The sequence below is a fragment of the Salmo salar genome, chromosome ssa18 (genome assembly GCF_905237065.1).
Source record: "Salmo salar chromosome ssa18, Ssal_v3.1, whole genome shotgun sequence".
Lineage (NCBI taxonomy): Eukaryota > Metazoa > Chordata > Actinopteri > Salmoniformes > Salmonidae > Salmo > Salmo salar.
Genome location: NC_059459.1, coordinates 29989811 through 30006497, shown reverse-complemented (window position 1 = coordinate 30006497; position 16687 = coordinate 29989811). Strand labels below are relative to the sequence as shown.

The 16687-nt window shown below is 41.2% G+C and overlaps 1 protein-coding gene across 32 annotated transcripts in view; it reads left to right on the top strand.

Annotated features, from left to right (window-relative positions):
- LOC106577193 (calcium-activated potassium channel subunit alpha-1) overlaps positions 1–16687 on the top strand; it is a 383781-nt gene that overhangs the window by 258982 nt on the left and 108112 nt on the right. For all 32 annotated transcript variants that reach the window (XM_045701020.1, XM_045701017.1, XM_045701015.1 and 29 more), the window contains exon 5: positions 2694–2805. In XM_045701020.1, coding sequence (XP_045556976.1) covers positions 2694–2805 — 112 coding nt within the window. The remainder of the gene's footprint in view (positions 1–2693; positions 2806–16687) is intronic.

Here is a 16687-nt window from a genome sequence, read left to right as displayed (position 1 = left end):
AGTGGTGCAATGGTCTAAGGCACTGTATCGCAGTGCTAGCTAGAGATCCTGGTTCAAGCCCCATGGGGCGGCGCACAATTGGCCCAGCGTTGTCTGGGTTAGGGGAGGGTTTGCCGGCCGGGATGTCCTTGTCCCATCATTCTCTTGCGACTCCTATGGCGGGCCAGGCGCATGCACACTGACACGGTCGCCAGGTGTACAGTGTTTCTTCCGACACATTGGTGTGGCTGGCCTGCGGGTTAAGCGGGCATTGTTTCAAGAAGCAGTGCGGCTTGGCTGGGTCGTGTTTTGGAGGACGCACTGCTCTCGACCTTCGCCTCTCCCAAGTTCGTACGGGTGTTGCAGCAATGGGACAAGACTGTGACTGCCAATTGGATATCACGAAATTGGGGAGAAAAAGGGAGAAAAAAGCCTATTTACTCTGTTGCATCTGACTGCGCTAGTGGCTTCTGGCAACTTTTGTTCATGATAGATTCTCTCTTATACATTATATATCATACGGTCTTATTCTAAAATTGATTAAATAAGCATTTTTTCTCATCAATCTACACACAATACCCCATAATGACAATGCAAAAACAGGTTTTTAGAAAAACAGAAATACTTAATTTACATAAGTATTCAGACCCTTTGCTATGAAACTCGAAATTGAGCTCAGGTTCATCCTGTTTCCATTGATCATCCTTGAGATGTTTCTACATCTTGATTGGAGGATTTGGGAAAGGCACACACCTGTCTGTATAAGGTCCCACAGTTGACAGTGCACGTCAGAGGAAAAACCAAGCCATGAGGTCGAAGGTCGAAAGCTCCGAGACAGGATTGTGTCGAGACACAGATCTGGGGAAGGGTACCAAAACATTTCTACAGCATTGAAGGTCTCCAAGAATACAGTGCCTTTCATCATTCCTAAATGGAAGAAGTTTGGAACCGCTAAGACTCTTCCTGAGCTGGCCGCTCGGCCAAAATGAGCAATCGGGGGAGAAGGGCCTTGGTCAGGGAGGTGACCAAGAAACCGATGGTCACTCTGACAGAGCTCCAGAGTTTTCTGGAGATGGGAGAACCTTCCAGAAGGACAACCATCTCTGCAGCACTCTACCAATCAGGCCTTTATGGTAGGTAGAATGGCCAGACGGAAGCCACTTCTCAGTAAAAGGCACATGACAGCCCACTTGGAGTTTGCCAACAGGCACCTAAAGGACTCTCATACTATAAGAAACAAGATTCTCTGGTCTGACGAAACCAAGTTTGAACTCTGGTCTGAATGCCAAGCGTCACGTCTGGAGTAAACCTGACACCATCCCTACGGTGAAGCATGGTCGTGGCAGGATCATGCTGTTGGGATGTTTTTCAGCAGCAAGGACTGGGAGACTAGTCAGGATCGAGGGAAAAATGAACAGAGCAAAGTACAGAGAGAGATCCTTGATGAAAACCTGCTACAGAGCGTTCAGGACCTCAGAATGGGGCAAAAGTTCACCTTCCAACAGGACAACAAGCCTAAGCACACAGCCAAGACAATGCAGGAGTGGCTTCGGGACAAGTCTCTGATTGTCCTTGAGTGGCCCAGCTAGAGCCAGGACTTGAACCCGATCAAACATCTCTGGAGAGACCTGAAAATAGCTGTGCAGCGACGCTCCCCATCCAACCTGACAGAGTTTGAGAGGATCCACAGAGAAGAATGGGAGAAACTCCCCAAATACAGTTGTGCCAAGCTTGTGGCATCATACCCAAGAAGACTCGAGGCTGTAGTCGCTGCCAAAGGTGCTTAAACAAAGTACTGAGTAAAAAGGGTCTGAAACTTATGTCAATTAAAAATAAACTAGTTTTTCTTTGTCATAATGGGTTATTGTGTGTGGATTGATGAGGGGGATAAAATGATCAATTTTTGAATAGGGCTGAAATGTAACAAAGTGTGGAAAAAGTCAAGGAGTCTGAATACTTTCTGAATGCACTGTACATCTTATACTTAGATACAGTATATGAAATGCATGTATTATGTTGCTATATGCTCAAGATTCAAATAAAACATAAAGAACAATACTTGAACTCTATAAAATAAAAGGATTAGATTTAACTTTAACACTCCTGTCTCTGTTTTCCATTCAGCCATGATCTTTATGAGATGATAATAGCACATTGTAAAGTGGCCATAAATGTTCTTGATAACTGTTAAAATGCATTATGATGGCGTCGTAAGTCATTGTACCAACAGCCTGCTATGATCTGAATGATAACACAATTAACCTACAACATGGATTTTAAGGAATGTGTTACCACCATGAATTGTTACTTCTATGTCTCTCTTTAGTTCATAGCAGCCAATGAGAAGTCTTCCAATACATCAGTTTTTAGAACAAATAAATGACAACGTTTGTTTGTTGAGTTTTGTTTTTGGTATTCTCACAAATAAATAAAAATAATAAAAAGAGATGTATGTGATCGTGTCTCAATGTACAGTAATCCAGGTATGAAATTGTTCTTTTTAAATACAATCTATTTTTGGGCTTAGTTGTGGCACATTTGCGTAGTACAAATTATTATAATTATGTTCCTGTCCTTTGACGATCTTCTCTGACAAAAATCGTCCCGTGGCTGATTCTAGTTGCCTACCCCTGTAATACATTATAACTGCATCAACATAATACAGTATACTTGCAGGCTTTAAGTGAAGTGTTACTCTTCTATTTCTCCTTCAGTTCATAGCAGCCAATGATAAGCTGTGGTTCTGGCTGGAGGTCAACTCAGTTGTGGACTTCTTCACTGTTCCTCCTGTCTTCGTATCTGTCTACTTGAACAGGAGCTGGCTGGGTAAGGATGAACCTTTTTCTCTTTCTACATTTCTCTACATTTCTCTCCATCTCTCTACAATGACTCGGAGCAGTGAGAGAGTTATTTATATGGCAAAGTATTGTACCTGGAAAACTTAATGTCATGACAGCTCTAAGTTGCCATCTATTGGACATTCTTTGCACAGCGTCCTCCACAGGTTCAGCCTGGGAAACATACAATGGTCTGGATTGTATCATGGCTGACTTTTCTCAGTAGGCTATGCAGCAGTAGCGTGGTGACGCTATCGTTAGCAGTGACTAGCTATACAGGATGATGAAAAAGGTTGAAATTGGCTTCTGTTATAATTAGCCGTTCTCTGCGCTCCCACAACATTATACTGTAGTTTGATGTTAAAGAAGACAGAGCCCAGCCAACAGCGAATGTTACTATAACATTAGTCCCAATTTGGTTTACATTTGAGAGAATTTGCCATTTTATTTAGAATTTGAATTGCAAAAAAAAAAACAAGGATAAAGTGTTTAGGGGAAAAAAAGAGAAGTTGCCATTTTAACATTCTCAGAACGTCCCTACTAACGTTCTTGGAATGTAGAGGTAACCAAAAATGGTTTACTGGGAGGTAGATCTCCTCTGCGGGGAGTCTTGAATCATCCTCTTTATTTCTGGAGGTAGTTGAAAAAGGAAACTGGGAGGGAAGCCATTGTTTTGAGATGGCCTAGATTTCCGTCTCCGCACCGTGAATATGCATTCATAAATGATTTATGTGTTTATCTATTCATACTGGGGAAGCCAGTGAGATTAAAAAATCACTTTGAGGGAGAATGTGTCAGAAAACACAGAAGAATACACCCCCGAACAGCCCACTCACGTCACATTTTGTTTGTGTAGAGGCGGACGGACACGTTCTGTACGTCAGACAGTGTATTTTAGGGTCATATGGTTATAAACGGTCCCACACACACACACCACGTGTGTGAAATAGAATGTGTGTTTGCAATAGCGTACATTACATGTTTGTTTATTGCTGTGTGATTGTGTGTTGATGTGTTTAAGTGTGTGTTACGTAGCAACAGCTATGACTGTCCCAGCGATCCATTTATTTATTTTATTGAACCTTTATTTAACTAGGCAAGTCCGTTAAGAACACATTTTTATTTACAATGACGGCCTACCAAAAGGCAAAAGGCCTCCTGCGGGGACGGAGGCTGGGATTAAAAATAAAATAAAATACAATTAAAATAAAGGACAAAACACACATCACGACAAGAGAGACAACACAACACTACATAAAGAGAGACCTAAGACAACAACATAGTACGACAGTAACACATGACAACAACATGGCTGCAGCACAACAAGGCAGCAGCACAACATGGTAGCAGCACAAAACATGGTACAAACATTATTGGGCACAGACAACAGCACACAGGGCAAGAAGGTAGAGACAACAATACATCATGCAATCCATTGACTGGGTCCACACCAGAAACACTGTGCCATAACTCTCTCTCTGTGTGTGTGTGTGTGTGTGTGAGGCCTATACGGTGCTATAGTGCCATGCAGGTCAACTTCTCCGTTATCAACTGGTTGATATCAGAGGGGCCTCTAACTAGGGACAGGGTATTAGGCCAGAGTATTATTAGGATGAGCTGGTACTGGACATATCAGAGGTTTGCAGGAAATGAGAAGGTATGAAATTATAGCAACATGACGATGATTGACAACAGGAGGGATTCCAATTATAGCTAGACAGTCCAATGCTTGATCTGGTTCTGTAGATCTGGTACTGTGTTATCAGGTAGATATTACATCAGACTCTAGGGTTAGAGTTAGCTGTAGATATTACATCAGACTCTAGGGTTAGAGTTAGCTGTATATATTACATCAGACTCTAGGGTTAGAGTTAGCTGTATATATTACATCAGACTCTAGGGTTAGTGTTAGCTGTATATATTACATCAGACTCTAGGGTTAGAGTTAGCTGTATATATTACATCAGACTCTAGGGTTAGAGTTAGCTGTATATATTACATCAGACTCTAGGGTTAGAGTTAGCTGTAGATATTACATCAGACTCTAGGGTTAGAGTTAGCTGTATATATTACATCAGACTCTAGGGTTAGAGTAAGCTGTATATATTACATCAGACTCTAGGGTTAGAGTTAGCTGTATATATTACATCAGACTCTAGGGTTAGAGTTAGCTGTATATATTACATCAGACTCTAGGGTTAGAGTTAGCTGTATATATTACATCAGACTCTAGGGTTAGAGTTAGCTGTATATATTACATCAGACTCTAGGGTTAGAGTTAGCTGTATATATTACATCAGACTCTAGGGTTAGAGTTAGCTGTAGATATTACATCAGACTCTAGGGTTAGAGTTAGCTGTATATATTACATCAGACTCTAGGGTTAGAGTTAGCTGTATATATTACATCAGACTCTAGGGTTAGAGTTAGCTGTAGATATTACATCAGACTCTAGGGTTAGAGTTAGCTGTATATATTGCATCAGACTCTAGGGTTAGAGTTAGCTGTATATATTACATCAGACTCTGGCCAGCGAATTTTAAGGTTGTGTCATTAGATTTGGGGTGTGGTGGGTTGCAAGAAATTCTTGCGGAGAAAAAAGGGGTCCCCAGAACTTCTGCTGGAAAAATGTGTCTCTGCTGAAACAGTTTGAATACCACTGTTCCAATGGTACTGTAGAGGTATCAGGTACGTGTTACATCAGACTCCAGGTCTAACATGAATAATCTGACCAGTGGTTGGCGACTGAGTGACATGTCTAATGTCCCCACATCCATCTCTATTGAGTTATGCTCCAGTGGGCAGTTGACAAATTTGCAAAGGCTTCACTGATAATCAATAGACCGATCCATCAATGGTTTGAGTGGACATCAATTCTATTTCCATCTCACTAATTGTGTTTTGTCTCCAGTCGTCTGTTTCAGAGGAAAACAATGATGATGTTAACACAGTTTTACATCAACTCCTGTGGACTCATTCAATTTGCTCGCTCTGTGTGACTACATTTTATGCAACGCACACACACATACACACACACTACTAGGTGATAGCAGATTATAATTGTTACAGTACATCACATTTGAGTAGCCTACTCTATTCTCCACCAGAGGAATATCCTTCTCTATGCATTTCTCATTTCCCAGTAATGTTCTTTCACCTTCTGCCAAATTGGCTTTAAATTAAGAGGGTAGAGAAACGTGCGGCTAATCTAAAAAGACACGCAGCGTTCCTACATGGAAATAAGAAATTCATCTTCTTAAACTACGTGAAGTGGGTATCTCTCCCTTGAGAGCGAGAAGGCCATAGCCAGGCTAGCTGTGTTGGATTAGCATACAAACGACTCTTTGAAAGATGCTAGCTAGCTGCTAGCCCCAGAGACCCAATCCGCAAGCCCCTCACCCTCTCCCCAATTAATTCCAGTCCTGCTAGGGCTTCACTGCCTTTCTTTCTCTCGTAGAAAGAGCAGAGCTTGCGTAGGATGTTAAGGCAGCTTTTAAATGACACAGTAGAACTGTATAAATATCAGAGTAACTAGAGACTGTATAAATATAGGAGTAACTAGAGACTGTATAAATATAGGAGTAACTAGAGACTGTATAAATATAGGAGTAACTAGAGACTGTATAAATATAGGAGTAACTAGAGACTGTATAAATATAGGAGTAATGAGACTGTATAAATATAGGAGTATCTAGAGACTGTATAAATATAGGAGTAACTAGAGACTGTATAAATATAGGAGTAATGAGACTGTATAAATATAGGAGTAACGAGAGACTGTAAATACAGGAGTAACTAGAGACTGTAAATATAGGAGTATCTAGAGACTATAAATATAGGAGTAACTAGAGACTGTATAAATACAGGAGTAACTAGAGACTGTATAAATATAGGAGTAACTAAAGACTGTATTAAGAGGGTAGTGTAACTAGAGACTGTAAATACAGGAGTAACTAGAGACTGTCAATCATAAAAAGTTATGCAGTCTATAAATGTGTGTCACAGCATCATCGGACTGAGCTTGTTGTCATTGCAGGCAATCTCAATGTTGTGCATTACAGGGAAGACATCCTCCTCCCTCATGTGGTACCCTTCCTGCAGGCTCATCCTGACATTACCCTAATGCATGACAATGCCACCAGCCATACTGCTCGTTCTGTGCGTGATTTCCTGCAAGACAGGAATGTCAGTGTTCTTCCATGGCCAGCGAAGAGCCCGGATCTCAATCCCATTGAGCACGTCTGGGACCTGTTGGATTGGAGGGTGAGGGCTAGGGCCATTCCCCCCAGAAATGTCCGGGGAACTTGCAGGTGCCTCGGTAGAAGAGTGGGGTAACATCTCACAGCAAGAACTGGCAAGTCTGGTGCAGTCCATGAGGAGGAGATGCACTGCAGTACTTAATGCAGCTGGTGCCCACACCAGATACTGACTATTACTTTTGATTTTGACCCCCACTTTTGATTTTCCTTTTGTTTTGTCTTTGTTTTTTTACACACCTGGTTTCAATTCCTCATTACATGTTCATTATTTAACCCTCTGGTTTCCCCCATGTTTGTGTGTGTGTTTGTTTTATTGTAAGGCTGTATCTGACGGCTGGTTTATTGTTACCAGGTTTTGTTATTACACCGGTTTATTTCGTGATACCGGTATTTTTCCAGCACCATTAGTATTGTGTTTATACTGGTGTTTTTCTTGAATGAAATACCTTGTCCACGCATCTCAGCTCTCCTGCGCCTGACTCCTTTCACCAGTTACCCACAGCCTTGACAGCAAATGTCTTGTTAACAAACTATAGTTTTGGCAAGTCGGTTAGGACATTTACTTTGTGCATGACACAAGTCATTTTACAACAATTGTTTACAGACAGATTATTTCACTTATAATTCACTGTATCACAATTCCAGGGGGTCAGAAGTTTACATGACTGTGCCTTTAAACAGCTTGGACAATTCCTAGAAAATTATGTCGTGGCTTTTGACGCTTCTGATAGGCTAATTGACATCATTTGAGTCAATTGGAGGTGTACCTGTGGATGTATTTCAAGGCCTACCTTCAAACTCAGTGCCTCTTTGCTTGACATCATGGGAAAATCAAAAGAGATCAGCCAAGACCTCAGAAAAAAATTGTAGATCTCCACAAGTCTGGTTGATCCTTGGGAGCAATTTCCAAACGCCTGAAGGTACCACGTTCATCTGTACAAACAATAGTACGCAAGTATAAACACCATGGGACCACGCAGCCGTCATACCGCTCAGGAAGGAGACGCGTTCTGTCTCCTAGAGATGAACGTACTTTGATGCGAAAAGTGCAAATCAATCCCAGAACAGCAGCAAAGGACCTTGTGAAGATGCTGGCGGAAGCAGGTACAAAAGTATCTACATCCACACTAAACGTGTCATATATCAACATAACCTGAAAGACTGCTCTGCAAGGAAGAAGCCACTGCTCCAAAACCGCCATTAAAAAGCCAGACTACGGTTTGCGACTGCACATGGGGACAAAGATCGTACTTTTTGGAGAAATGTCCTCTGGTCTGATGAAACAAAAATAGAACTGTTTGGCCATAATGACCATCGTTATGTTTGGAGGAAAAGGGGGAGGCTTGCAAGCCGAAGAACACCATCCCAACCGTGAAGCACGGGGGTGGCAGCATCATGTTGTGGGGGTGCTTTGCTGCAGGAGGGACTGGTGCACGTCACAAAATAGATGCCATCATGATGAGGAAGACAAATTATGTGGATATATTGAAGCAATATCTCAAGACATCAGTCAGGAAATTAAAGCTTGGTCGTTAATGGGTCTTCCAAATGGACAGTCACCCCAAGCATACTTCCAAAGTTGTGGCAAAATGGCTTAAGGACAACAAAGTCAAAGTATTGGAGTGGCCATCACAAAGCCCTTACCTCAATCCTATAGAAAATGTGTGGGCAGAACTAAAAAAGCGTGTGTGAGCAAGGAGGCCTACAAACCTGACTCAGTTACCCCAGCTCTGTCAGGAGAAATGGGCCAAAATTCACCCAACTTATTGTGGGAAGCTTGTGGAAGGCTACCCGAAACGTTTGACCCAAGTTAAACAATTTAAAGGCAATGCTACCAAATACTAATTGAGTGTATGTAAACTTCTGACCCACTGGGAATGTGATGAAAGAAATAAAAGCTGAAATAAATCATTCTCTCTACTATTATTCTGACATTTCACATTCTTAAAATAAAGTGGTGATCCTAACTGACCTAATACAGGGAATTTTTACTAGGATTAAATGTCAGGAATTGTGAAAAACTGAGTTTAAATATATTTTGCTAAGGTGTATGTAAACTTCCAACTTCAACTGTATATAGGAATAACTGGAGACTGTGTATAAATATATAGGAGTAACTAGAGACTGTATAAATATAGGAGTAACTAGAGACTGTATAAATATAGGAGTAACTATAGACTGTATAAATATAGGAGTAACTAGAGACTGTATAAATATAGGAGTAACTAGAGACTGTATAAATATAGGAGTATCTAGAGACTGTATAAATATAGGAGTAACTAGAGACTGTATAAATATAGGAGTACCTAGAGACTATAAATATAGGAGTAACTATATAGACTGTCTAAATATAGGAGTACCTAGAGACTATAAATATAGGAGTAACTATATAGACTGTCTAAATATAGTTTTAACTATGTAGACTCTATAAATATAGGAGTAACTAGAGCCTGTATAAATATAGGACTAACTGTGTAAATATACAGTGGGGGAAAAAAGTATTTGATCCCCTGCTGATTTTGTACATTTGCCCATTGACAAAGAAAGGATCAGTCTATAATTTTAATGGTAGGTTTATTTGAACAGTGAGAGACAGAATAACAACAAAAATATCCAGAAAAACGCATGTCAGAAATGTTATGAATTGATTTGCATTTTAATGAGGGAAATAAGTATTTGACCCCCTCTCAATCAGAAAGATTTCTGGCTCCCAGGTGTCTTTTATACAGGTAACGAGCTGAGATTAGGAGCACACTCTTAAAGGGAGTGCTCCTAACCGCAGCATGTTACCTGTAAAAAAGACACCTGTCCACAGAAGCAATCAATCAATCAGATTCCAAACTCTCCACCATGGCCAAGACCAAAGAGCTCTCCAAGGATGTCAGGGACAAGATTGTAGACCTACACAAGGCTGGAATGGGCTACAAGACCATCGCCAAGCAGCTTGGTGAGAAGGTGACAACAGTTGGTGCGATTATTCGCAAATGGAAGAAACACAAAAGAACTGTCAATATCCCTCGGCCTGGGGCTCCATGCAAGAACTCACCTCGTGGAGTTGCAATGATCATGAGAACGGTGAGGAATCAGCCCAGAACTACACGGGAGGGTCTTGTCAATGATCGCAAGGCAGCTGGGACCATGGTCACCAAGAAAACAATTGGTAACACACTACGCCGTGAAGGACTGAAGTCCTGCAGCGCCTGCAAGGTCCCCCTGCTCAAGAATACATATACATGCCCGTCTGAAATATGCCAATGAACATCTGAATGACTCAGAGGACAACTGGTGAAAGTGTTGTGGTCAGATGAGACCAAAATGGAGCTCTTTGACATCAACTCAACTCGCCGTGTTTGGAGGAGGAGGAATGCTGCCTATGACCCCAAGAACACCATCTCCACCGTCAAGCATGGAGGTGGAAACATTATGCTTTGGGGGTGTTTTTCTGCTAAGGGGACAGGACAACTTCACCGCATCAAAGGGACGATGGACGGGGCCATGTACCGTCAAATCTTGGGTGAGAACCTCCTTCCCTCAGCCAGGGCATTGAAAATGGGTCGTGGATGGGTATTCCAACATGACAATGATCCAAAACACACGGCCAAGGCAACAAAGGAGTGTCTCAAGAAGAAGCACATTAAGGTCCTGGAGTGGCCTAGCCAGTCTCCAGACCTTAATCCCATAGAAAATCTGTGGAGGGAGCTGAAGGTTCGAGTTGCCAAACGTCAGCCTCGAAACCTTAATGACTTGGAGAAGATCTGCAAGGAGGAGTGGGACAAAATCCCTCCTGAGATGTGTGCAAACCTGGTGGCCAACTACAAGAAACGTCTGACCTCTGTGATTGCCAACAAGGGTTTTGCCACCAAGTACTAAATCATGTTTTGCAGAGGGGTCAAATACTTATTTACCCCATTAAAATGCAAATCATTTTATAACATTTTTGACATGCGTTTTTCTGGATTTTTTTGTTGTTATTCTGTCTCTCACTGTTCAAATAAACCTACCATTAAAATTATAGACTGATCATTTCTTTGTAAGTGGGCAAACGTACAAAATCAGCATGGGATCAAATACTTTTTCCCCCACTGTAGTAGTAACTACAGACTGTGTATATAGGAGTAACTAGAGACTGTATATATAGGAGTAACTAGAGACTGTATAAATATAGGAGTAACTATATAGACTGTATAAATATAGGAGTAACTATATAGACTGTATACATATAGGAGTAATTATATAGACTGTATAAATATACAAGTAACTGTTTATAAATATAGGAGTAACTATAAACTGCAAATATAGGAGTAACTATAGACTGTATAAATATAGGAGTAACTATATAGACTTTATACATATAGGAGTAACTATATAGACTGCATAAATATACAATTAACTTGACCCTGTAGAGACTGTTTAAATATAGGAGTAACTATATCGACTGTATAAATATAGGAGTAACTATATAGACTGTATAAATGAGTAACTATATAGACTGTATAAATATAGGAGTAACTATAGACTGTATACATATAGGAGTAACTATAGATTGTGTAAATATAGGAGTAACTATAGACTGTATACATATAGGAGTAACTATAGACTGTGTAAATATAGGAGTAACTAGAGACGTTAAATATTGGAGTAACTATATATTGTATAGCTATAGGAGTAACTATAGACTGTATACATATAGGAGTAACTATAGACTGTGTAAATGTAGGAGTAACTATATATATAGCTATAGGAGTAACTATAGACTGTGTAAATATAGGAGTAACTATAGACTGTGTAAATATAGGAGTAACTAGAGTGTAACGGTCGTTGTATATAGTGGACCAAGGCGCAGCGGGTTGAGTGCTCATATGAACTTTTATTAGAACACTTACAAAAACAAAACAAGAAAACGAACGAACAAACGAACAGTATTGCAGGCTACCACAGCAGTGCAAAAACAATTTCCCACAAAGGACAGGTGAAAACTGGACTACTTAAGTATGACTCCCAATCAGCAACAACGATGTACAGCTGTTCCTGACTGAGAGCCATACCAGGCCAACACAAAGAAATACACAACATAGACAGAGCATAGAAATACATAACATAGAACATAACCAAAAACCCCGGAATACTCTAAACAAACACCACTCTACATAAACACATATCCCAACAAACCCCGAACCACATAAAACAAACACCCCCCGTCCTGACCAAACTACAATAACAAATAACCCCTTTACTGGTCAGGACGTGACATAGAGACGTTAAATAGTGGAGTAACTATATATTGTATAGCTATAGGAGTAACTATAGACTGTATATAGGAGTAACTAGAGACTGTATAAATATAGGAGGAACTATTTAGACTGTATAATAAGATGTCAGTGTTAAGAAATCCATTGTTTTCTGTGTTATGGAGACATGCAAAATGCCATTATAGAAGAAGGTATAAGCAGTGTTGTAATAGCTCTACATTATAATTCAAAGCCATATTACATAATATCCCCATATTACTTCTGGAGCCTGTGTACTGTCAATGAATGTTTTGTATCCATGTCTCTCCAGATCCACATCACTACTGCTCTCTGCTGGTGATGGTAGCGTACTATCTGTGTTGATCTCTGAAGAGGCTTACAGACTCTAGTACAGTATCTGGCATGCTATCAGTGTGTGTGTTATAATCCTGACTGCCTGAACACAGGGTATTATCCCTGTTGTAACATGGTCATCCCCAGGCTGATGATTGATAAGACTCCAGTGTGTGTGTCTACTGTCAGTGACACGTGACAGAGGGGAAGGGGACTTGGCACATACCCACAGATTATTATGATGTTCCTTGCAGGGTTGTTGCATGTGTAGCAGATGCGGGCTAGTTAGCATACTAGTAGCCATCATGGAGTGACGTCACATGCCCTGAAACCTACAGTGTTGCACTCGCCCAACAAGGACCAATGTTCTTGATAGGGAAATGGTTAGCACTCTAGCTTCCTCTTTCCTGCTCTACCTGTTCAGTAGTACAGATAGTTCTATTGCTGTGAGCTGATGTCAATACAAACTGCCATTCAGCTTTATCCCCATGTACTGTAACTACTGCCCATATATCTGATATCTGCCAGTGACAGCACGGCATTTGTGATTAAATACAGATTATTGCTTCATCCCTCTCTCTCTCTCTCTCTCTCTCTCTCTCTCTCTCTCTCTCTCTCTCTCTCTCTCTCTCTCTAAATCCCTGGATGGGTTCAGGCACTTTTAAAAACGCCTCACCTCTGAACACAGCCCCTTATTGGTGGGAGAAACATCCACATGACTCTCTGTAGGTACACCAGAGAGGGCGAAGGGAAATCTGTTTGGGCCGTTCAGATTATTAACAGATCCTCTACTGTGTCACAGCTTATATCAGACCAGACCAGGATACAGTTTGTACCAGACAGGTACATGGAGGCGTTGTCTGTCTATCTGACTGTCACTCAGTCTGGTGTTCTCTTCTGCACGCGCAGCACTTGATTCTGCACCTTTTATCAGGTGTTCTATGCACGCAATTCTACCTGGAAAAACTCTGCTTGTCTGTCTTCCAAATAATATTTTTTAATCCATTTCCTCCTTCAAGAAACAGTTCTTCATCTCTTCCTTTGAGACACTCTTGAACACACAGTGTTGGACCTTAGAACTAGAGAATAGGACTTCTGAAGAATTAAAGCTTAGTTCCACTCTTCAGAAAGACAAGGACCCTTAAGAGAAACTACCGGAGACTACAATAGATAACTAAGTATCTGTGATCGATAGCGATGATCCCTACTAAGCTCCTGATGTACCGGGGTCCACGCGGCGGCGCCGCCCCTCGCTCCGAGACCCGTGGAGACACGTTCAGGAGAAGGAAGTCGTGTGCAGAGTTGTTTCAGAAAGGGTACAGGGTGAGGCTGGGGCCTCGTGGAGTGGCTATGGAGAAGGAGAGGCAGAAGGGACCCTATCTTGCTCTCTGGACCTCTCTGAACTTTCTCTCCAAATGGGGTAAGAATAGAGATCTAGGGCCATAGTTATTCTATGTGGAGTAAGAATGGTAGAATATGGGGTCTGGGTTATGTTCAAACAGTCTGTCTGGTCCAGTATACGCTTCCTTTCCAAATGGGGTAAGAATAGAGGTCTAGGGCCATAGTCAAACTGTCTGGTCTTGTCTGTGATTCCTAGTTGTATAAACTATGTTTCTGCTTAAAATGGGGTCTGGTGCCTGTTCAAACATCTATCTGGTTCATCTCCAAATGCGGTAAGGACCAAGGTCTGAGAAGGGAATGGAATCCCTCGTGGTTATGATTCTTATTTTTTACTCTGCTCCTGCCGTGTGGTTGCCTGGCTACCCAAACTCCTTGCTGCAGCCAAATGCTACGCCACGCCTGTTAGTTTCTTCTCCGCAATGAGTCTGGATCTGAGTACGTCCCCTACGATTTCTAGAATGGAAATACGTTATAGACTGTCTGATTGGTCCCAGAAACCAATGGGTTGGGCCAGAGCCAGAACACACATGGGTAAAGCAACGTTTTGAAAATTCACCATTGGTTAGAGCTGATCCAATCGCTGATTACTTTGTTTTGTACAACACCCCTAATTTTGACGTCACCACAAACGACTCTGATGATGTCAGTCAGACTGATGTATGTAACGAACAGCAGCGGAGGAATTCAATGGAATAGCTTAGTTTGTTGGAAAATCATGTTTGTAGCATCTGGGTTGTGGGTTTGATTCCCGCATGGGCCAGGTGTACTAAATATTTGTGGTAGCTGTAAGTTGTCTCACTAAGACTTGTGTTTACAGAATGTATCTGTTTACACCATGAATGAAACTTTAAACAGATCTAAAAACACAAAGAGATTAGACTTCATGTAATCTTGGATACCCAAAACTAAAATCTTGTGTTAATTGCGTCAGACGCTCGATTACGTTCTGGGGGTAGATGTATGAAAGAAATATACTAACCAGACTTGAGAAGTCTCCACCCCCTAAACAGACGTTTCAGTCCAGTGTGTGGGTCAAATCTCCCCTTCTAATATTTGGAGGATGCGAACCCTTGTAAAATCGTAATTTGTCCAAATGGTCAGATGCTACGACACCATGTTACGTATGTACAGTGTGTCCATGAGAGATTAGACTTCAAGGAAATGTTTCAAAGTTAATCTGGTCAACATCGGCCTGCCCTTCTCTGTTAACCTAAGTCATTACTGGTGTAAATTATTCCATCAACCCATTCACACACACACCACACACACACCACACACACACACACACAGTGAATCAGAGCATGGAAATATATTGGTGTTATGTAAACTGATATTGAGGCAGGTGTTGCATTGTTTCTTTAATCTCTGGGTGAGCTCATTTTGGAATCCGACAGATACACATGTAGGGCACAAACTCGCCCCCCCTTCCTTTCGCCCTCAGAACAGCCTCAATTCATCGAGGAATGGACTCTACAAGGTGTCGAAAGCTTTCCACAGGGATGCTGGCCCATTTTGACTCCAATGCTTCCCACAGTTGTCAACTTGGCTGGATGGCCTTTAAGTGGTGGACCATTCTTGATACACACGGGAAACTGTTGAGTGTAAAAAACTCAGCTGCGTTGCAGTTCTTGACTCAAACCAGTGCGCCTGGCACCTATTACCATACCCTTTCAAAGGTACTTAAATGTTTTGTATTGCACATTGACCCTCTGAATGGCACATGTACACAATCCATGTCTTAATTGTCTCAAGGCTTAAAAATCCTTCTTTAACCTGTCTCCTCCCCTTCATCTACACTGATTGAAGTGGATTTAACAAGTGACATCAATAAGGGATCATATATTTCACCTGGATTCACCTGGTCAGTCTAGCATGGAAAGATCAGGTGTTCCTAATATAGCCACCTTAGAGGCTACAAATCACAAAGTATATCTACTGTACACTACCGTTCAAAAGTTTGGGGTCGCTTAGAAATGTCCTTGTTTTTTAAAGAAAAGCTACTTTTTCAAACCATTAAAATAACATAAAATTGATCAGAAATACAGTGTAGACATTGTTAATGTTGTAAATGACTATTGTAGTTGGAAACAGCAGATTTGTTTATGGAATATCTACATAGGCGTACAGAGGCCCATTATCAGCAACCATCACTCCTGTGTTCCAATGGCACGTTGTGTTTGCTAATCCAAGTTCATCATTTTAAAAGGTTAAATGATCATTAGAAAACCCTTTTGTAATTATGTTTGCACAGCTGAAAACTGTTGATCTGATAAAAGAAGCAATAAAACTGGCCTTCTTTGACTAGTTGAGTATCTGGAGCATCAGCTTTTGTGGGTTCGATTACAGGCTCAAAATGGCCAGAAACAAAGACCTTTCTTCTGAAACTCATTAGTCTATTCTTGTTCTGAGAAATGAAGGCTATTCCATGTGAGAAATTGCCAAGAAACTGAAGATCTCGTACAACGCTATGTACTACTCCCTTCATAGAACAGCGCAAACTGGCTCTAACCAGAATAGAAAGAGTGGGAGGCCCCGGTGCACAACTTAGCAAGAGGACAAGTACATTAGAGTGTCTAGTTTGAGAAACAGATGCCTCACAAGTCCTCAACTAGCAGATTCATTAAATAGT